This window comes from Lonchura striata, chromosome 6 (genome assembly GCF_050655825.1).
Source record: "Lonchura striata isolate lonStrDom1 chromosome 6, ASM5065582v1, whole genome shotgun sequence".
In the NCBI taxonomy this organism is placed as follows: domain Eukaryota; kingdom Metazoa; phylum Chordata; class Aves; order Passeriformes; family Estrildidae; genus Lonchura; species Lonchura striata.
Window position 1 is genome coordinate 25,576,378 of NC_140708.1, and position 21,696 is coordinate 25,598,073.

Here is a 21,696-nt window from a genome sequence, read left to right on the forward strand (position 1 = left end):
GCCCGGGCGCGGAGGGCGGACGGGACCCCGCGGGCGCCGGGAGGGATTGGCCGGGCGGCGAAGGGAGGCGGGCGGAGAACATGGCGCCGGGGAGCGGCGCGTGCTGAGGCGAGCGGAGCCGGGCCGGGCGGCGGCGGCGGGGAAAGGCCGGTGCTGGCGGCGGGGCCGCCAGGGATATGCGGCAGCGGCTGTTCCCTGTGCTGAGCCGGGCTCTGCCGGGCGGGACGCGCCCCTGGGCCGCCCCGGCCTCGCGCTCTTTCCCTCAGGGCTGGCGGCGGAGCTCTCTCGGGTACGGTGCGAGTGGGGAGGGGCCGGGACAGGGCCGCGGGTCCCGGGGCCGTGTGACCGGGCCCGTGAGGCCGGAGAGCCCCCGCGGTGCCGTTTGAGGGACGGCTGGCGGGGGCTCCTTGTGAGTCCAGGGGAGCGCCCGCCCTGCCCCGAGTGCGGCGGGGAGCGGGGGGAGCTCGGGCCGCCGAGTGGGGCTGGCGCCGGAGCCTTCTGGGGGGCCGGTGGGCGACAGGGGGGTGGCGGGGCCGTGTGTGCCGGGGGGGCCCGAGCCCTGCCTTGTGTCCTGTTCTGCTGCCCGCGAGAGCCCGGACTAACGTGCCCCGGTGTTTGCAGCTGCACGAACCTCCTTTGACAAAGCAGGCTTGGTCATCAGCCGTGTGGCTTTCGTTGCCCGGGGGCTCGCTTTGTTCTCCTTCCCTCTCAAAAAACCTCAGTGTTACTTAACTTGCCATGTCTTCCTAAGGCATAATTATGAAAAAAAAAAAGAAAAAAGTAAAAAAAGTTTAAAGTCTTTAAGAAGAGAGTGCTAGACTGCTCTCAGTTCCCCAGACTTGATGGGAGCGGCCTCTTGACGAGTTACCTGGCAGTGGCATTGTGCGGGGCTTGTTACTGCGTTTTTGTGTTACCAGTGTCACCAGCTCCGGTGGAGAGAACGCGACTAACCTCGATCGAGGGAGGGACGGGCGGGAGGCTTGGCACCGCTCACTCGTAGGGGCAATTTAAACTGCATAACAACTCGGCAAAGTTTGTCCGGGAAGGGAGCTAGCGTCAGGGACAAAGGCTAAGTTGTTTTTGTTTTGTTTTGTTTTTTTTCTTTAATTAACGCTATATCTGTTACCTTAGTAGCCAAACCTATTTTTAATACTGCACGAGTTAGCGACGTCAAAAGTAGCATGTTTCCGGGGAAAAAAAGTGAGTTATGATGACTCATACTGTCTGCGCTCGTGTGTCAAAATTCGGATGCACTGTTACTGTTCATTATTGCTATTAATGCTTCAGAATTGTAAAGGTAATCCATAGTGTATATTCGGAGCCAATGCTTTCTCAGGCTGTAGTTTGTCCTGCTAGATTACTCCTCTTTATGCATGTGAATATATGCAGTATTTGGACTTAACTTTATGTATGTGAGTAGGCCTGTTATGTTTTCATACTGCCTACAACCATGATTTAAACATCCATTTAATTTTAATTGTGAAGTAAGATTTACATAAATGATAATGAAATGAGAGCAGTCATAGTTCTTTAATGCGATAATTTTTTTGAAATGTGAAAATTTAAAAATCTTTTTTTTCAGTTGCATGTTCCTTGTTTCCATCTCTGTGTTTTGTTTATGCTTGAACTTTTTTTTGTAACATTTTTAACCTTCATCTCTACATCAAATAGCAAGATAATTTCTCAGTTACAATTTATCTCTTTTTCATCTGATGTACAGCATTAAAATGATCTATTCTATTTAGGAAGTCCCTAGAAGGAGTCTTATTTCTATGTTTGCCTGCTTTTTTTGCTTGCTTTCTGCTTTTTTGTCTTCAGTCAGTGTAAGGCTGTGGTCTAATCCCTTGGATGAAATAGCACCTTTGGGAATTGATTGAAGTGTCAAGTACATAACTTATTTTGCACATGAATACAGAAGCAATCCCCTCCCCTGTTAGATCCAGAAGCAAGAGGGAAGGGACAAGAAGTTCATTACCTCTGGGATTTCACTGTACTGGAAGGTATTAGGCTCCTAGCTGTAAGGGTTATTGTAGAAGTCATTTACTAAAAATACAGTTAGATCACTTGAAAAATGGCATGTGGGATTGATATTTTTAATATATTAATTCAATTGTATTTGATGCTTTTATAGTAACTTTGGTGTCCAATCATCTAACACCATAGAAATCAAAAAGTTAGTAATAAAAATCTAGAGAAATTGCTTTAATCAGTTTTGTGTCTGGTTGTGTATTTGTATATGCATGATCTGTCAGGCATCTGTATGTCAACTTACAGATGCCTGTAAGTTGCTTAAATGTTCTTATCAGATAGGACTGTGTGTATATAATGTGATTTTTGATTGATCCTGTTTGAAAGTTGCTTCACTACACGTTTCTATTAAAATCTTATCTTCTGTCCCTTGTTTTTAGAATGAGTAAGAGCTATAGCTTGCCTGAACAATTGATATGGAAAAGAATGCTGTAGAGCTCAGAGTTTATTTATAATTTTAACAGTAGAACTAGAATTGTCCAAAATTGTAAAAACTCAACGACAGAATAGGTGAACAGCCAGGACTTCATTTGTTGAAACACACCGCGGACTATTGTAAACTGCTCATTGTTAGGGGTTTGTTGCTCATGTCAAAGCTCTAGTGTTAGATAAACAGCTGCTTTTAATGTGGGATTACAGTGCTTTTAATGATTCAGAATTCTGAATTCTCTCTGTTTTTGTTGCTAGATCAGATTTTCCTACTAGTTCTCTCATCTGTGAATTTCTTGTTGTTATGCAGTATAACCAAAGTTTTAGTCTCATCTTGTTTTTTGTTAGATATTTTTTTTTTAAATTCAAACCTCACAAGTTTTTCTTTTTGAGGCTATAAGACAGATGGTAGCATAAAGCATTAAGTGAGTTGGCTTTACAGAGAGTTTTGGGCAATCTGATGTGCTACTTGAACATAAAATCTATGAAATACGCATCAGAACACAGAATAAAGCACAGAGATCTTTCCTGTAGCATCCAGTTTAACATTTCCCGCTGTGTGTGCAGGGCCACATGCTACACACCAACACAGTCCTGGGGTTGCCTTCCTGAGCAAGCCCTGCAACTGTAGGGTGATGGAAGAAACATATTACGGGGAGGAAAAGAGAATGAGAACCCCTGGCCTGCAAGTATTCAATGAATAAAGCAATTTATTGAATTAAGGAGTAAATTTTTTAGGAAAATCTGTAAAATGTGCTTTGAAGCAGTTGGCCACATAGCACAGAAACTAGTCTGATCAGTCGTGTTTGCAACATGCAATTTAAAAATACTGAAAATTTTAATGCTACTATATTTTAATGACATCTAAAGATTAAAACCAGATCATTTTACTTACCCCCTTGCCCCCCACGTCTTCCAAATAATCAAATGCTTCAAAAGCCTTTTGGAATTTTGTAAACTGTTGAAGCAGAGAATTGTTAGGGAAAGATTAATTGTTCTATTTCTGGTGAATGTGGTTAGAGATTGTTTACTTTGGAGATTTGGATGAATTGTTTGGGACAATTTTTGAGGGCATAGGAAAAGTAAGCTCAAGTAATTTAGAGATAAAAAAAAGCTTGTTAGCATTTATTGCTCTGTGTAACATCAAATTGTATAAGGTCCTGCCTTTTTGTTTGACTTTTTTTACCCAGTGCTTTGGAAACTGTGGAGTGGTCCAGTGAAGGACTGTAGATTTAGGCAGTAAACTAGCTTTATGGTGTCTGATTGTATATCCCATCTCGTTTGGCCAGCACATCATTGTAATTATCAGGCCAGTTACTCAGCTGGGGCCTGGTCTCACATGTGAAAATACCAGGGCCCTTGTTTTTGCCAAGGTCACATGTGGTGTGGTCTCATTAATACTACTGGTATTTCCTGTACACCGGTGTTGCACACCAGTGTTTCTGCTTTCACGTTGGCAGTACAGCCTGTGGCAGACCAAGTTTTATTGCTGTGATCTAGAAGCTGTAGACCTGGACTCTGGGAAACAAGAGCATGGCAGGCATCTGCTCTGGCCACCATCATTAGGAGGGAATTTTCTGAGTCATTTACAGATTTGGCAAAAAGCTGTGGACTGAGGTTCTGAAAATGCTTTTATTGTAGCGAGACTTTAGAATTTCTTCAAAATTAACAACATAGCAAAACCTTATAAATATTCATCATCTTCAGACTTGCCTGATTTGGCATGATTAGTGGTTCTTAATAACTTGGGAACACTGATTAAATCATTGTGGGGCTTTGTAGTTGGACCTTTTGTTATGAAGTAGCATGCTGAATTCTTGATGAGTTTAAAAGTGATAAAACATGTTAGTTTTTTGAGCAGTTTATCTACTTACGGACTCTGTCTGCCTGTGCATGCAATCAGAATTATTTAGATCAGTATCAGGAATGTGTTGGGATATCATACATTCTCTAGCTTCATGGCAAGCAAATTCACACAAGACTCATGCTTTATGGATGTTGAATCATGAGGTATTTTAATCTCTACATGTCTAAAAAAACGATTGATGAACATGTAACCTGAAATAGTCTCCTGAAGAATCCCTTTTGGTAATGTTCAACCTGAATTGATTTAACTTTCCTGCCTACAGTTTAGTCTAAAAAAATTATTATAACATACAGGTGAATGGAAATTTTAAGAGAGTAGGTAGATTCTTGATTGTTTTACTGGTAACATAATTCTACTGCTGTCATGATCAGAAATAGGTGCAAAAGACAAAGAAGAGGGGTGCAGACCTGTGCAAGAATGCACATTTACTTGGTGGTTGCACAGCCATGAGCTTGCGACCGAAGAAGTTCATGGACTCCTCCAGAGTGCTCAGTTTGGTGCTGTCATCCTTGTAAGAGGTGAGAAAACTCTGGCTGGTAGTTCTGCAGCACCAGGCCTCCTGCCAAAGCACACAGCGCTTCTTTAACTCCACGCATTGGCAGCTGGAGAAGTCTTCATGCAAACCAAGATGAATTAGTAAACAGCATAGAGAACATGTTACCAATGGTAACTCGTGCAGGACAGAACAGAGGTTCTCACTCAACGAAGGTTTCACTTCACTCTGGTAAATGGTAAGCAATTAGTTGCATAAAAACTTCAAGCAAACGTGAATTCTAAGGCAACTGATAGAAAGCAAGCATCAAAACCTGCTGAGATGGTAACTTGCCTTTTCATCTGGAGCAGACCTGTACACTAGCACTTCAGTATGTGCATACTGTCATGACAAAAAAAAAAAACAACTTGAGAAGCACTTTGGAGTTTGTGCCTTGGGGGTCATATTTTTATTAGCTAGTCACATTCTTGCATTAAAGCAACCCTCAGGAGTTTCTGTTAATTGGTTTTCAAATATGGTCCTTTAATTGTTCAAACATTGGACTTAGATTTGACTACACAGGCTAATTTTTAATTAAAGTAACTTTGCTAAAATAACTCTGAGAGATTAAAATAATGAAGCAGAATCATATATCACTTAATCCCGCTCTGAAATACTCTGTTTGCAGGTGAAACCCAGCATCTCCAGAGAGCCTTGCTGCTTTCAAGGGACTGCCTGCCTAGAAATTATTACAAAAATGGAACCTCAAAGAATAGATTATAATTTCACTAGAAATACTGTAATTGAAAATTCAGTTTTGGTTTTAACTGATACTTTTCTTGTAAAAGTGAAGTAGTTTTGATGAGGAGGAAGAATATTTCCTATTCATTGAATAGGGATACTGTTCTCAGCTCAGACATCCCTATTCTTTTTTTCTTTCTAGCTTTGTAATCTTTCCACCTGTAATTTTTGAGCCAGTGAAAGAATTTCCACTGCTACAGTAATGCCTTGTATTGTTCCTGCTGTTTTGGTGTTATCAGATCTTTCCATGTTACTTCTCCTTTGTGAAAGGCAATATTTCTTTTGATGTTTTTGTTAGGCTATTAGCTCTGCGATAAACATAGCACCTCCTTTGTGGAAGATTTGTTTTGCTACTGACCAGCATCCTCCAGTGCTCACTGTAATGACAGTACAGCAAGTAGCTGTAGCACATGGACTTAGAATAGCTTCTGAACATGGCCTTAAGAATTAGCTACTTCTCCATAAATACAGGATTTCACCATAAGTACAGGTTTTCCTACTTTTTTCTTTTTTTGCCTGTGGTTAAAAGCAGGTCTATTGTCAAAAAGTGATTTATAGAGTTTTAGGATTCTGCTGTGAAATAATGGAGTGTGGTATTTTTATAATGCAGTTGCACTTACTTAAGAGCTGCACAGGAAAATACTCATCTGAGGAGGGAATGTTTAGTATTGGGTCTTACAAGGTTACTCCTTAAGAAAACGTAATACTATAAAAGTTCTCTCCAAAGTGAAATTTTGTCTTCTCACTTTTGTATTGTTGTAACATATCAGCAGGAGGAACAGTACATAAGCAGGAAGGTGTTGGTCTTGTCCTCTTGACGTATTTGCCTTCCAGGAGTATTACACAGCTGATCAGCCCTTGCTTTTATTTGACTTATCTGGTACTATGATTCATTTTACAGCAAAATAATCATAGGTAATCATGCAAACCCATTTGAAGTGAGGGAATGTTGTGTTCATGATGCCCACTTAAATAACAGTGAAGAAGGAGATACAAATTTCAGTCTTTGGTTTGAAGGCTTAATTACTGATGTTGTCCTTTTGAAAATGGTAGGTTTTTCCTGTACTGGAATTTCACTACCAAGCTGGAAGTAGCCTATATAGGAAGGAGGCAGAAGTAGGGCATCATAATAAAGTGAAGTGGAGGTGTGCAGCTTCACGAGACACCAGTTGAAATCTCATACGGTTTCACAGCTGTGTAGTTTGATGAATCACATTGGAAAGATGAGTCATCTGAACAAACAGTAAAGTTCTGTGACTTAGTGATGTGGTATAGAAATAACAAGGAGATATCAGATGATAAGGAAATTGTATAACATTTTAAAAAACCCTACAACTCGAGTATTTTATGGTATGTGTGTGTCTTCTGACAGGCAACTAATATCTTATTGAGATATAGGTATAGGTGTTCATCAGCAGACATGGAATCAGGAGTTTAAGGGACGTCCTTGTTCTTCTGCGTACTTAGATCTGTCAATGTAACCTGTATGCAAGTGAAAAACAATCAGGAGCAGTTTAGTTACTGATTTTCATATATGAAAAGTGTCTGCAATCACTTCAAAAATTTTACACAGTACCTTAAGTTTAGTAGAGTATTTCTTAAAACTCTGAACATGGAGGCATCTTTTAATTGTTAGCATGGCTTGTATCAGTGCTGTTGATGCAGAGAAACAGAGATGTGGTACTTGAAATAATCTCTTGTATTTCAATGATATATGCATTTTTTCAGTGGAAGAAGACCCACAGACATTCCAAGCAGGATTAGCCTGAGCACGGGATTAAACTACTGGATAAATGACATGAGAGTGTACACATTTAAATTTAAATTCAGCATTTCAGCTACTGTTTAGTGATTACATTTGGCTGCACTTTTGTTTTTTAAAGTATTTAATAGTGAGAGAACAATGTTTTACTAGTTTATATGTTTCCTTCTAAAATGCATTGAACCGCACATTTTAAAAAGTTGTTTTGTATTGTTTATAGCTTTTGGTTGGAGACATTCAGTTTCTGAATCAGTCACACTTAGTTTCTTAGCATTTCAGAATTATACCTTTAAAGAATGGTATCTTCTAGCGTCTATTAAACTAATGGTAGAAGTTTAAATAGATGAGACAATCTATTCCTATTTATCATGGCAATTCTGCAGTCTTTGTATTTTTATGGCACTATTGCAGTGTTACTGTTTCTTGCTTGAGTGTACAAATCCAGTGGTCTGTTAGTAAAATTTTGTTTACTTGACAATCAGAGTTACAACATTCATAATATAATCAACAATTCAGACACATGAAATAGTTCCTGAAGTTTGAAAATATATTTGAGCTGGCAGTATATGCTTAATTTGATTTAATTTTTATTGTAATTTGATAAAAGGTTGAAATCTATTAAGTTTGGGTTGTTTCAATTACAGTTAACGTGATACTTGAAGCATTCAATTAAGTGATCTACATCTTTATTGTGTTTCTTTGTCTTCAAGGTTTCTTTTTTGTTTTAGCAGCAATATCTTTCAGGATCTGAATTTTAGGCAAGGTCAGTGAATTGTGCTTGTAATAGAACTTCTAGTGTTGGTATTGCCCTGTATTGTCTAACATAATACTAAAAAATTAGCAAGGCTTAAGTGAAAATCATGAGAAATTTCTTCTTTTTTCTTTAAGGTTTCAGAAGGAATCAAACAACAAAATGAACAATCCAGCTATTAAGAGAATAACAAATGAAATTATCAAATCACCTGAGGATAAACGGGAATATCGTGGACTGGAATTGGCAAATGGCATTAAAGCTCTTCTCATTAGTGACCCCACCACAGATAAGTCCTCAGCAGCACTTGATGTCCACATAGGTATTCAATTCATATTGTGTTAATTACGTCATTAATAAAAATGCTTCATGTTCTGGTATCTTGATGCAAACAAACTGACAGGAGTGGTATGCAGTTGGCAGCCTAGCCTTTTATTGTAATTTATAGTTTATTTCATTCTTTGATGCATCAAGTTCAAAATTATTAGAGCTAAATGCTCTTACTGTACTCTGTTTACTCAAGTGTAGCTCAGTTAGTTGAAAGACTGCTTTTAACCATTAAGTTTTATGTTATGAAAGATCTTTTGTAAGCAGAAAAGGGGTGGGTGCAAGTGCAATTATTTCAGACAGCTCCATCTGTCATGTCAGACTTTTTTTTTCATGCTAAGTTGTTGATGTGTAGAGGCGAGAAAATGCTGTAGTGCTAGAGAAGTTGGAGAGGCACTCCCTAACTTCAGTGGTGCTTATGTGTGCAAACAGAAATATAGGAAATAGAAGGGGAAGGCAATTGCTTTGACTTTTTGGAAAAATGGAAGCCTTTTCTTATATCTGAGGTATATCTCAAGCTTGTGTAGTTCTTCAGTGGGTTGGAAAGTAAGATGTAATGTGTGCATAACCTAACACCCTCTTGCCATGTCTGTAGTTGGGAGGTCTTGCTGCTTTTCGTGTTAGGGCAGAACTAATAGAGGGACTTCTAAAACTTCTGGCCTTTTTTGTTATGGGGATGGCTGTCTCAGATCATTACCTTGTTCAGAACATTCCAAATGTGGTTTTGTTTGGGTTCTGTGACAGTGATAGCCAATTGCAGCATATGGTTCCTGCACACGTGCTGGACGAGATGGATCTGTTGCCTTCATCTCCACTCTCGCACTGCACATTGCTGCCACTCTCAAACTTCTGCCTTTCTGTTTTCCATTCTTCCATATCATTGTTGTCTTTTAATCTGTTTGCCTTCACACCTACTAGCTGGTCATCCATAGCTGCTTGTGTTCAGGCAATTACAGGTTATCATTCATCCTATAAACCACAGGATAAATACCTCTTTAATTATGGTTGGCAATTGCTGCCTCTTAGCACAATGCATTTATTAAAGTCAAGGTATAGATTTCAGAACAGTGTGATTTGCCAGGTCTTTACAGATTATGAGTCATGGACTTCAATTGAAGATCATCTATATAAGGAAGTGCAAGCTGATCTGGAGAGGCAATTTGAGACACTGATCAGTTCATTTACTAATTCTAAATTTTAATTTTTTTTTTTTAAGATTAATTTTAGTTGACTGTAGTTGTACAAGTGTCTTCTTACAGCCACAGAATTGATATAATTGCCTGAAGCAACATACTATACTATAGAGTACTTTAAAAGACTTAATGTTTTAGTATTACTTTTTATGAATGGCTACATGAAATTTTTCCTCTTGCAGGATCCTTGTCTGATCCCCCCAACATTGCTGGGCTTAGTCATTTTTGTGAGCATATGTTATTCCTGGGAACCAAGAAATATCCAAAAGAGAATGAGTACAGCCAATTTCTAAGTGAGCATGCTGGGAGCTCAAATGCTTTCACGAGTGGTGAACATACCAACTATTACTTTGATGTGTCACATGAACATCTAGAAGGTGCACTGGACAGGTAATTTTAGTATTTAAATTTTTGTTACAGAGGTTCTATTTGAATTTATTACTGTAAAAATTTTTTTATAGTTCTATCATTATATTAAAAAGAAGATTAAAACCCTCTTTTGTTAAAATTGATAACCCGATATTTTTCAGTTTGAAAGTCTTACTCAGATTTTTTTTCATCTAGGAGAGTTTTTCATCGAGGCAGAATTTTTGAAATTCAGATGTTGTGTTTACACAACACAAGGGCACAGAGTATGATCATGAATTTGCACATTGTGCAAATACTGGGATGGTGCAATCAAGTTCTGTGCTTCCCATGGGATCCTTGTTGATAGCAAAACAAGGGTGAAGTCTAGAAATATTTAAGGATGCTCTTAGTAGAGGGGACTTGCTGAAATCTCAGTGTTTTGTAGGAGGGGACAGAAATTGAAAGGTATGTAGTCAGTGAGGTAGAGTGAGTTTTCTCTTTGGCTTCTCCCCGGATGTCTGAGAAAACTTACTTGATTGGTGAAATTAAGAGCCACTTGCTCTAAACCTCAGGATAGGAAAAATTTTCACAGTGGGAACTGTGATGTAAGGCCATTTATTCTTGTACTACCTTATACGATGAACATGTCTGCATTTGTCAAAAAATAAATTGAGAAATAAGGGTACTAAATCAGTGTCAAAACTGTTAAAGAATTCATAAGTTCTGCATTAAAAAATCAGCTGTTTTCAGGAGGAACCAAGCTTTTCTGTTACAATTTATGTACAGTACTCTTGACTTGAACTAAATTTTTTCCCTTTAGATTTGCCCAGTTTTTCCTGTGCCCCCTGTTTGACGAAAGTTGCAAAGATAGGGAAGTGAATGCTGTTGATTCTGAGCATGAGAAGAATCTGATGAATGATGCCTGGAGGTTGTTTCAATTGGAGAAGGCCACTGGAAACCCCAACCATCCCTTCAGTAAATTTGGAACAGGTTTGTCAGAATATAATTAACCAGTGGCATTTTGTGTAACATACATAGTGTTATTGTTTATCTAAAATGCTAAAGACAGACAATAACAATTCTTATTTACCCTCTCCATACATGTTTATTATGGTGCTTTATGGCGTTTTTCACATCATAGACCAAACAGAGGTAGACAATAGCATAGGAAAAAGAGTGATCCAAGACTTTGAGTACAGTGATGAACCAATCTTTATGATTTGGATAATTACTGCAGTGAGTGCTGTTTTCCAATTACTGGATTTGTCATCATTTGGTACTGTTAAGTCTTTGTGTGTAACAAAGTGAACAAATTGTGTTTAAATTGTTGCTAACGACATGCTTTTTGTCATTTAATATTCCATTTAGACTAGATGACAATGACTAGGTCAAATCAGAAAGATCAGCAAAATACTGTGAAAATTACTGAGTAGGAATATAGAAACAAAAATCTGAACCATAGAACGCAACAGTAGGAGACTGATGGATAAAATGATCTTGGACAAATCCCAATCCTATGGCTGTATTTTTTTTTTTTTTTGTTCAGGCTTAATTATTCTCTGAATGCTTAGTAACAATTTAAATAAACATTGCTAAACCTCAATTCAAAAAGCGTTAAATTTAAGATACCATAGTTCTGGACAAAACCACAAATGTTTGATGCTTTGGTAGAAGTTTAAATGTTGGGTGTTTTTTTTGATAGGCATTATTTTCTACATGAATTTATTTTTGAAACCTTTGAAGTAACAGGACTGCACTGTTTAATCATTTAATATAATGTGTGCAAAAAAAAACAAACTGTGTTGTGGATGGGTCAGTTTGCTTTATGAATAATTGATTCAAATATTGGGTACTGTAGGAGGATGGGAGAAAAAATGATGGGTTTTAAGGCAGTGGTTTCATCCTCTGTCTCTCAAAAGACAAGATGTACCTTTACATTTGTTGATGGAGAGCATATTTATGGGTCTGGTAGCCACTTGCCACAGGAGCAGGTATTGCTCTGTTGACCAGTGAAGAGATGCTCTGTATAAAACTATAACTCCATTCTCCAAATAGGTAAATTTTAAAATAAAGCCTTGGGAGCTGTGCATTAGTAGATAAGTATTAAAAGTACATTGTGTAATCTCTGCTACTGAAGACATCATTTAATTTTTATGTAGCACAGAGGAAAAATAACAGGAAATTGCAGAAATAGTTTTGTACAGTTTAAGAAGGTTGTGTAGCTCACACAAGTGAAATGTTTTCTTGTGGAGAATACCAAAATGTGTTCAAATTCAACAGTAATAGTAATACTACTTTTTCCTTAGATTAGGTTCTGATTCTGAAATTAAATTACAGCACATAGCCTTCCAGTGGGTATGACTTGGCAGAAGTAGAGTTCAGCTTTGATGGTTTTTATTTATCCAATGAGATGACAACTCTGATGCATTCGGCATCCTTATTATTTCCTTTTGATCAGCTGAGATGTTTTTAATCTAGCAGAGTGTGGGAATTACTCCACTTGATGCTTCAGGTTACTCCTCATTGCTGTGCACCCTGTTTGGTCAACAAATCTTCTATTTTTCTTTGTCCGTAGAAAGGATGGACAAATGCACCTTCCCATTTTCTTTTTAAGGGTGTGCATTTTTTCCCAGATATCCTTCACTGATCTCCCTGAATTAATGCTTGTGATGGTGATTCTTCTCCAGCATTACACTCAGTGTCAAGTAATTTTCCAGGCACTTCTGCACCAGCTAGTGTCCATTTTCCTACAGCTGCAGGTTGCTTCCTAATGTCCTTCAGTACTGTAACAGCACAGTTACTAACTGAAACGTTAACTATGTTATTTTATTTTATCTTATGAATTGATGCTGTGGGAGTAAACAGAGTAGGGTGTCTAGAGCTTCACCATTTGTCTGCATATAGTGAGGAATATAGACAAAATATTTAAAACATAAGTCAGTATTGAGCCAGTTTCCTTATTATGCATATTATTTTTAAAATAAATATCCATCCAAAGGAAAGCATACTGATTATATATTTCTTTTTGATCTGTAAGTTCATAACATTAAATTTGTTAAACATCACATATTGTTATTTTTTTATGTTACAGGGAACAAATTCACTCTGGAAACTAGACCAACCCAAGAAGGAATAGATGTAAGGCAAGAGTTACTGAAGTTCCATTCTACTTATTATTCATCAAATTTAATGGCCATTTGTGTATTAGGAAGAGGTGAGTTTGTTCTCTTGGTTGAGTAAGACTTTACTTACATACTTGAAAAAAAAAATGGGGGTTCCAACTGCTTAGAACCTTCCACAGCTGAGATGATATTTTAGGTAGGTTTGCCAAAAGCTTAATAGCACACACAGTTTTCAACACACTGTTTGCTTTTTGAAAACGCACTGGCAGACTAGTATTTGTTTGGTGTTTCTCAGTAATATTTTGATGGTGAGTACAAATGGAAGAAAGTGAGCTTTTTATCTGAGCAAGAGCAAGTTCACTGAGGAATTTTACATGGAAACTTTTTCAGTAAGAATCACATTGGCAACTGTAAATCTGTACTAAAGAAAACTGTCCCTGCAAGATTAAATGAATGTTTATTTTGCTGATATGCATAAAAATTGGTGGCTTTTAATAGAATAACATGCAGTTCACAAAATTTTAATATGTAGTGAACCCTCTTCATTTACATTGTTTGTTAGTTTTTTTCTCTGGCACAGTTCCGGTACTGTAGTGTAGGCGCATGCATATATTGGGCAGGAAAGGTTTTACTTTCTCAGTCTAACTGGGATTGTTTGGATAACAAGGTAACTGCCTTTAGAAATCTTTCAAGGATTAGTTATACTTTGAGATGTCCAAGCAATTGATGTTTTGTTTCTTCCAATGCCCACCCTTGGAAGTCTTCCACTAATAAATTGCAAGAAGAATCTTTTTTATCTTATGCTCACTGTGGGAAGTGCTCCAAAATGCCTTTCTTGAGGCAGAAAGCAGTTTTGGAGGCAGAATTTCAACAGAAATGGTCTAGGTCAGTTTAGGTGACTTAATGCACATCATCGTATTCTTTCTGCAAAAGGTCTTCTCTCATTTTGCAAAGTACTGCACTCACAGACTGAAATTAGAATGGATGGAAAATAAGAAGTGCTTGAACAGGTCACGTGTGTGTGTTTTGGGTGCTAAGGACAGACCTGGCTCACAGTGTACTTGAAGTACTGGACATGAGCTGAGGCTTAAGAAAATTCAAGTTTTGTCGAAGCTACATTCCCTCTAGAAAATTTTCAGGTGTAATTCTATGTCCCTTAAACTTTTGGGAATGTTTATTTTCGTAGGTGTTCAATATCTGATGTATCTTTCAGTTGTAGCTTGGTTTAATCTATAAAATAGCAAAATGTAAAGTTACATTTTCAATTACAGGATTTATTTTATTAATGATTGAATCCTTCCTTTAATAAGCATGGTGCTTCTTGCATGTTACAGTTCAACATTTAAATATGAATATTTGTTTTCTTTCTGAAATTAAAAATCATAACACCATTAAAACTACTTTTCTGTATAATTCATTACTCTCCCAAAAAATATTAAAAAAAAAAGTTTGTTGGAGTCCTTATAGAATAACTGTGTTTTTCCTAATGTTTCTTTATTCTAGAATCCTTGGATGAGCTGACTTGCTTAGTGGTAAAGTTATTTTCAGAAGTAGAGAATAAAAATGTCCCTATACCAGAGTTTCCTGAACATCCTTTCCAAGAGGAGCATCTCCGGGTATGTATAGAGATACGTCTTCCACCTAAAGTTTATATTTTAAATGTTGTTTTTTATGTTTCAGTGATACATTGTGCATCTCACTACTCTTTTATCAATGTCCCTGTTAAATTCCATATTTCTTTAATGATTTTCCTCCCACTTTTCCATGCTGAATATAGTTTTGTATAGTTTATAGTAAAGGTCGCACTTGTAAACAACTGTGAGATAATTTTCTTTGTTTTTATAATGAATAGCTGAAGTGTTGCCCTAAGTTTTGGGTACTTTTGAGATTTGGGAGATGTATTTGTAATGTGTGTGTGTGTGAAGGGAACATGATACATGCTCGTGAGATGAATACAGTAAATGAGTTTCCTTTTGTTTATGGGTCTCCTTGCCTGTTTCTCTCCTCAGCAACTTTATAAAGTGGTACCCATTAAGGATATTAGAAATCTTTATGTCACATTTCCTATACCAGACCTTCAGAAGTACTATAAATCAAACCCTGGCCATTACCTTGGCCATCTGATTGGGCATGAAGGCCCGGGGAGTCTTCTTTCAGAGCTTAAAGCCAAAGGTATGTCCTTCAAGGCTAAAGAATTGAAAATTAATTAATCACTCAGTTTTTTAAATTTTAACTATGTCTCACTTAAAATAGACCTCTATATGTTAAAGCCTTTATCTATTTGAGTAATTTAAACTCTAAGTCATTGTGTGCTTTATTTTTGTTTCTGCAGCAGGTAGGAATAAATAGGTAACAGTCACTCAGGCTGCTGAGGCTATTATTTCTTTGATTCCCCTTTATGAGCTTTCTTTAGAGAGTTACTTGAACTTCAACATAATGTTCTTGTCTCTATTGTGTCACTAACTTTGAGGTTACTGTTAGGTTCCTTAATGAAATTACCCAATAAGCAAACGGTCCTGAGTTTGTCACATCACTCCGAGTACAGAATCAGATGGAGCTTACTTGGGTTATGTTTAACTTGCACTGTTGCTGTAGACATTAATGAAGTAAAGGAAAACATGTAAATTAATCGAAATGGGTTTTAATGTTGCTGAAGCATGCAAAAAGTTACATAAATTGTTATATATAAATTGTTTATGTAATAAAGTTTCTTTTTAATGACATAGGATGGGTAAATACTCTTGTTGGAGGCCAGAAGGAAGGTGCTAGAGGTTTCATGTTTTTCATCATTAATGTGGACTTGACAGAAGAAGGACTTTGTAAGTGAAACACTGTGTATACTCCATGTTATTGCTGATGTAATGGTTTTTGTGTTTGTATCTGAAGAGACTAAGCTATTGTTATTATAGCTTGAAAGCCAGTTTATTTTAATTAATTTGTTTATTGAACAGGTTATTTTATAACTCTGTGTTTAGTTCCACTAAGTATGCTAACACACTTCCCCTAACAAAAGAAATCAATTTATTTAAGATTATATTAAATTAGTTAATTAAATACTTTAAACAAACTTTTTTAAAGAAGAAAAGCTGTTAATACCTCTGTGTGCTACTTATTCATACTATTTAGACCCTATTTAGACCTCTACTATTAAAGAGTTAAATTATATTGTAAATCAATATTTTCACATAAAGACATGTTCAGTGCAGTTCTTGGAATTAGCTGGGAACATAAATACTTACCTTAAATTCATGTTCAAAAAAAGCAAGTTTAACTTTGTTGGTGGGATTGCAGATGTATCAAAGTGTAATTAAAAATAAAACTATATTTGTGGTCACTAAATTTCTTCTCTGTGCAGAACTGAGTGAATTATTAAATATTTTTTTCTTTTCAGTGCATGTTGAAGATATTATTTTGCACATGTTTCAATATATTCAAAAACTACGGACAGAAGGACCTCAAGAATGGGTTTTCCAAGAGTGCAAAGTAAGTAATTGGGGCTGTACCATATCTACCATATGTGGTGGTAATTTTTTTACAAACTTTTTTTATTATTAGATTATTTGACATTGTAACTAGCATTCAATAATCACATGGTAATTAAGTTTATTAATTTTTAAGGTGCAACATGACACAAATGACAAGTACATTCAGAATACGTTGTCTTAACATAGGTGTGGAATGCTCTTATAGAGCTGGAAGTTACAATGGCGTAAGGCAGGTGGAGAAAGAAGGGCTTGCTCTGTTCAAAAGGTTTTTTCATAACTTTGCATAGTCTTCACTGGAGAAGGGTGGAAATATTTACTGCAAGGAGTAACATGGAACTGGAAGTTGAAATGGTTGCTATTCTATCCCTGCCTTCTTTCATGTGTCAAATTGTATAGTTGAGATTGTAAAGGCAATAGGACATTGAATCTTCTGTTTGTTCCCCTCATATTTTTGAAAAGTCAACTAAAGGCTTTTCATAAAGTACTTTGGCAGTACATGTCAATCTTTGCTGAACTGTTCATGCTGCTTACAAGTCTGGATAGTTCTGTGTGCACAGAGCAAAAAATGTAGTGTCCTATTAGATAGCACTGCTCTTCTCAGTGTCAGTGTGAAACAAACCCAGTTGTGTATATATATATATATATTTATAGTCTCTCTGGTTCAGCACATATGCTTGGGTAAGGATTTCTTTTCCCATCTCAGCTTTGTTTGATCCAAACTGTTGAGTCTCTCTGAAAATAGGAACTCTGCAGCTGGATTAGCTTTGTTTCATACACTTGGATGCTATATACCTCTGAAAGTAGTCCCAGGTCTTGTTATGCTCTGTTAAAAGTCCCAATGGATTTGTTTCACTGACAGAGTAAGCAAATACAAGGTTTGGAAAAGGTAGTTCTATCCTTCTGTCTCATCCCTGTGCCTTTCCCTTCCTTTGCTTCTCTCAGTCCCAGGTCTCCTGAGGCTCTGGGGTGAGTCAGAGAGCTGACTAACCTTTGAAAAGAAACTTTGAGTTTACTTTCAGCTGAATTGTCGAATTGCTTAGTCTCTCTGCATGGTTTCATGGAAGGATGGACTATCCTTTTCACTGGCTTTAAAGTCTTAGATCTCTAATTCACCCTTGCCATTATATCCAAAGAATTATGTGTTCTATTTCTCTGGCTGAGACAGCAAAAAAACCCCACACTCTTTCTGTCTCTAAACTTACTCTTGGCTGACTGAACAAAAGGAAGAGAAAGAGAAGAGAGAGAGAGGCTTCAGTTCATTAATATATGACAAACATTGCACTGGAACACTGTGTACTGGTTGGATCAGAGTTGGTGGGTTTTCAAATTATCAGGAAATTTAAAAATATGAGAGCTGAAGCAGATATCTTAATATGAAAAGGACTTACAAGACTTGTGTAATGTTTCACATTATGAGACTATCACAAATTGCTTGTGAGTTTGATGCAACTTGAATATTACTGAAAACTTATGTTAGATACTTGTCTGTTATAGCATGGATACAGCAAAAGTACTACCTTTTCTTTCATTATAAAAAGGAATTATGTAGCCAGTAATTATTCTTAAAATAGCCTTTAATTTATGATCTTTAATCATTCATACATTGTTTTCTAGGATCTAAATGCTGTGGCATTCAGATTTAAAGATAAGGAGCGACCACGAGGTTACACATCAAAGCTTGGAGGAATGTTGCATGTAAGTGGAGGGGGTCGTTTTTGTTTCGTTGCTGTTTTTTCTAATAATAATTTAAGCAGTGTGTTTGATTATGTACTTAATAAATGCAGACATCTGTGAAGGTCCTTTGCACTTCTTGTATGGTGCATAGGCCTTTGTTTTGGCAGTCAATAAGTCACAATCTGTTCACTCTACCATTTTATACTTCTGTACTTGGTAGAACTGATTATACAGTAACAGGAGGTGCTATTTGATCTGTTTCAGTGTTTCTAAAGACATATGTACTTTGCCATTGCATTTGCCTGGTAGCTAAATGTTCTCTAGAGAAATATTAGACAAAGAATATTTTAACATAAATGCTGTTCCTTAGTTTACAGTGTTGAAATACTGCAGTAAGCAGAAATGTTCGTATTAAAATTGCAAATTACAAATGCTTGACTTCACAGATGTGATTGCATATTGGTGCTGCAAGAATCATGTAGCTTTTACTTCTTGCAGAATTCCCTTATTTTGTGCTAGTGGACGACTTAGGGGGTTTGAGGTATATTTTGTCTAGTGAAATCATGCAACTTTTATTCGATGCAGCCATTCTTCATTGCATAGCTAATGTCTGCATCTATTCAGAGAAATTTTTGGTTTCTTTGCAGGAATTACTCTTATTGGTTGTAGACCTTTAATTTGTAAAGTCTAAAATAGTGATGTTTAATTTTCAGATTTTCTGTGTTCTAAAAAGCATTAGACTTGGCTGAAAACATGTAAATGGGTATTTAAAGAGCTCCTGCATGGCATGCTGTCTCTTGCTTCTGTTCTGTCCAATGCCTAAAATCTCTAACAAATGGACTTCTGACTTCTGAAACACTCTTTCAGTATTTGTTGGATTATTTCCGATTACAATTGCTGTCTCCAAAAATCAGGCCAGGAAGTTACCAGCAGTGCTCCAAAGAGCAGGGTATTGAATCAGGACAATTTGTTTTTAAACTGTCTTTCCTTTGCTTTGCTTTGCAGTGTGAATGGTAATTTTTGTTCTGGTTTAGTAGTTAAATAACTATCAAATTCTGAATCTTCAGCAGTCACACTTGCATTTTTAATAACACAGGTTTGGTTCATTGTCCTTGATCTCCACCCCCCCACTACCCTTTCTCTTTTCCAGAATCCTTTTTGTGACTTACTCTCTGTTCTGGAAGTCATTACACTGTAATTTTTTGTATAATATATAGAATTCAGAAAGCCATTTCATATTAATACTGGTATGGCAAAGTGCCAGAACTCAGCATTTATCACCTGGTAATTTTCCCTTGGTAAACAGGTGTTTATCGAGAAAATTTTCCTGTCAACCACATTAATAATTTTCAGATGAGTTTTAGCTTTTTTTTCCTTCTTAAGTTGCCATGTACCTTAAGAGATTTTCAGTTTGACCCTAAATAAAAAATGTTAGAATTAAATGTGTAAATTTTTATTACACTTTTAGATATTGAAATATAATTTGCTTTAAATTATTGTAAATAAGAATTGAACTGTTCAAGACTCCTAAAAACACCTGTTTTTTTGTTTCTTTGTTTTATTTTGCTTGTTTATGTTTTGTTTTCCCCAAATGCACTCTTGTGAGTACTTGGTTTTCTTTTATGTTCAGAAATATCCTGCAGGGGTCAGCATTTACCTTGTTATTTTTACTTTAATCAAAATAATATTTAAATGTGGGTGAGTTTTATATTGAGACATTAAATATTCTAAAAGAGAAGAATAAATACAAATTATGTAAAATTGCCTAATACCTGAGAAATATGATTGCACAGTTGGAATGCTACTTCCTCTTGTTTAGTTTTGAGGGAGATGTTAAAACATCCCACACATTCCTAATTTGAAATTACCAAGGTAATACAACTTTAGTGACCAGAAGTGTTTGCTTTTGTTTCCTCTACTGAACCATAGCTTTTTCATGCTTAGTTTTGTTAAATTTGTCTACATATTCCTCTGCTTTGTTTTTTAGTATTATCCTATAGAAGAAGTATTGGCTGCTGAATATTTGCTTGAAGAATTCAGGCCTGATTTAATAGAGATGGTACTGGATAAATTGAGACCAGAAAATGTTCGGTAAGTTAAACTGTATTGTAACACAAACATCATAAGAAAGCAGATGAACTAATGGAAACACAAAATCTTAGGTGTCTCTTGCAGCTCGAAAGTAAATGTGATTGAAAAATCTTTACTATGTTTCTTTATATGAGAAGGTCTTAGATATATGTTCATTTATTTTCAAAGCTTGATGTATTTCAAATAATTATTGGATACAGTCAGATAAACTTGAATTATGAACTGTATTTAAAAATGTCATGGGGTTCTGATGTTTCTGGGGATATGTAAGTAATGATAGAATAAATGGAGTTGCCTATATCAGCAACAGTGGTTGCCATAGTAATTAATGCCCTTTAAAGAAGGGCCTGTGTCTTTGTGTGTGGGTGTGCATCTGTGTGTAATGTGTGTAGGATACTTCAGCTGAAGCTTGACTATGTCAAAAGAGCATATTTTGAACAAACACTACTTTAATGAAAATCTCCAGTTCTCTTTCCCAAAGTATTTAATACTTCTCTGTTTTGAATGTATTTTCATCTTACTCTACCATCCAAGTTCTTGAAAATTTGATACCTCTAGCATATAAGCACTGTTTTTAGTAATTAACATAGAGAACATTTAATTACTTGCTTTCTGTAGAAAACTTAACCAAATTCCTCATGAATGTGAACTTCCAATTGGTTTTAGAATTGCTTAGAAGCAATAGGTAAACCTGAGCAGATGCTGATTTAGTAAAGAAGCTGCAGGTGTTAATGAGATCTGATGTTTATTATAGCTTCACATATCTTTGAAGCGTAGCTCTTAACATTGCAAGAAAATAGTCAATATTATCTGATTCATAATGTAAATTGGGTCTTTGTTACTACCCAGAGGACTTCCAAAGCATCTTCTTACTTAAACACTGAAAAATTACTGGAGGAAGTTAGTACAGGTACACACATTGATCGATTCTTTAGTTTGTCAGATGCTGTTGCATGCTACAAACCACTCACCACTTTGCTGTGTTACTCCTGTTGCTGGCTGTGCCAGTCTTTTGACATTCTTTCCTGCTGTCAGTACTTCAGCAAAAGACAGCCATAATGAATATAGTTCAAAAGCTGTTAGTGTGAGAAAGGAAAGTGTAGAGAATACCAGTAGAGGGAGAAAATTCAAGTCAATGGAATGTGGCCAGAAGCATAAGACTAGTGGCAGTGGTGTTTAGAAGAATGTGGTGTGGTTTTTTCAGTGACAGAGCAAACATCTATTTCACAATGTTCTTTTGCTGTAGGTAATGCAGGCCCATAGCTGCACTTTGCAGTTCTGCATTTCTCTTTGTCCATTGCTGAAATAAAGGCGGCTTGGACAAGAAGAGCACAAGATGAGCAAGA

The 21,696-nt window shown here is 36.7% G+C and overlaps 1 protein-coding gene across 8 annotated transcripts in view; it reads left to right on the forward strand.

Moving 5' to 3' along the window:
* The window catches only part of IDE (insulin degrading enzyme), a 53,643-nt gene that overhangs the window by 490 nt on the left and 31,457 nt on the right, over window positions 1-21,696 (forward strand). For 2 of the 8 annotated variants that reach the window (XM_021536486.4, XM_021536483.3), the window contains exons 2-11: window positions 8,248-8,432; window positions 9,813-10,020; window positions 10,799-10,968; window positions 13,070-13,192; window positions 14,604-14,716; window positions 15,110-15,272; window positions 15,827-15,919; window positions 16,492-16,583; window positions 18,200-18,280; window positions 20,247-20,350. In XM_021536486.4, coding sequence (XP_021392161.1) covers window positions 8,273-8,432; window positions 9,813-10,020; window positions 10,799-10,968; window positions 13,070-13,192; window positions 14,604-14,716; window positions 15,110-15,272; window positions 15,827-15,919; window positions 16,492-16,583; window positions 18,200-18,280; window positions 20,247-20,350 — 1,307 coding nt within the window. In that variant the 5' untranslated portion in view covers window positions 8,248-8,272. Of the gene's footprint in view, window positions 1-68; window positions 290-1,074; window positions 1,201-1,275; window positions 1,298-1,874; window positions 2,001-8,099; window positions 8,123-8,247; window positions 8,433-9,812; window positions 10,021-10,798; window positions 10,969-13,069; window positions 13,193-14,603; window positions 14,717-15,109; window positions 15,273-15,826; window positions 15,920-16,491; window positions 16,584-18,199; window positions 18,281-20,246; window positions 20,351-21,696 lie in introns of those variants that run through there. The other 6 variants (XM_021536479.4, XM_021536480.4, XM_085582538.1 and 3 more) reach the window with 6 other exon arrangements.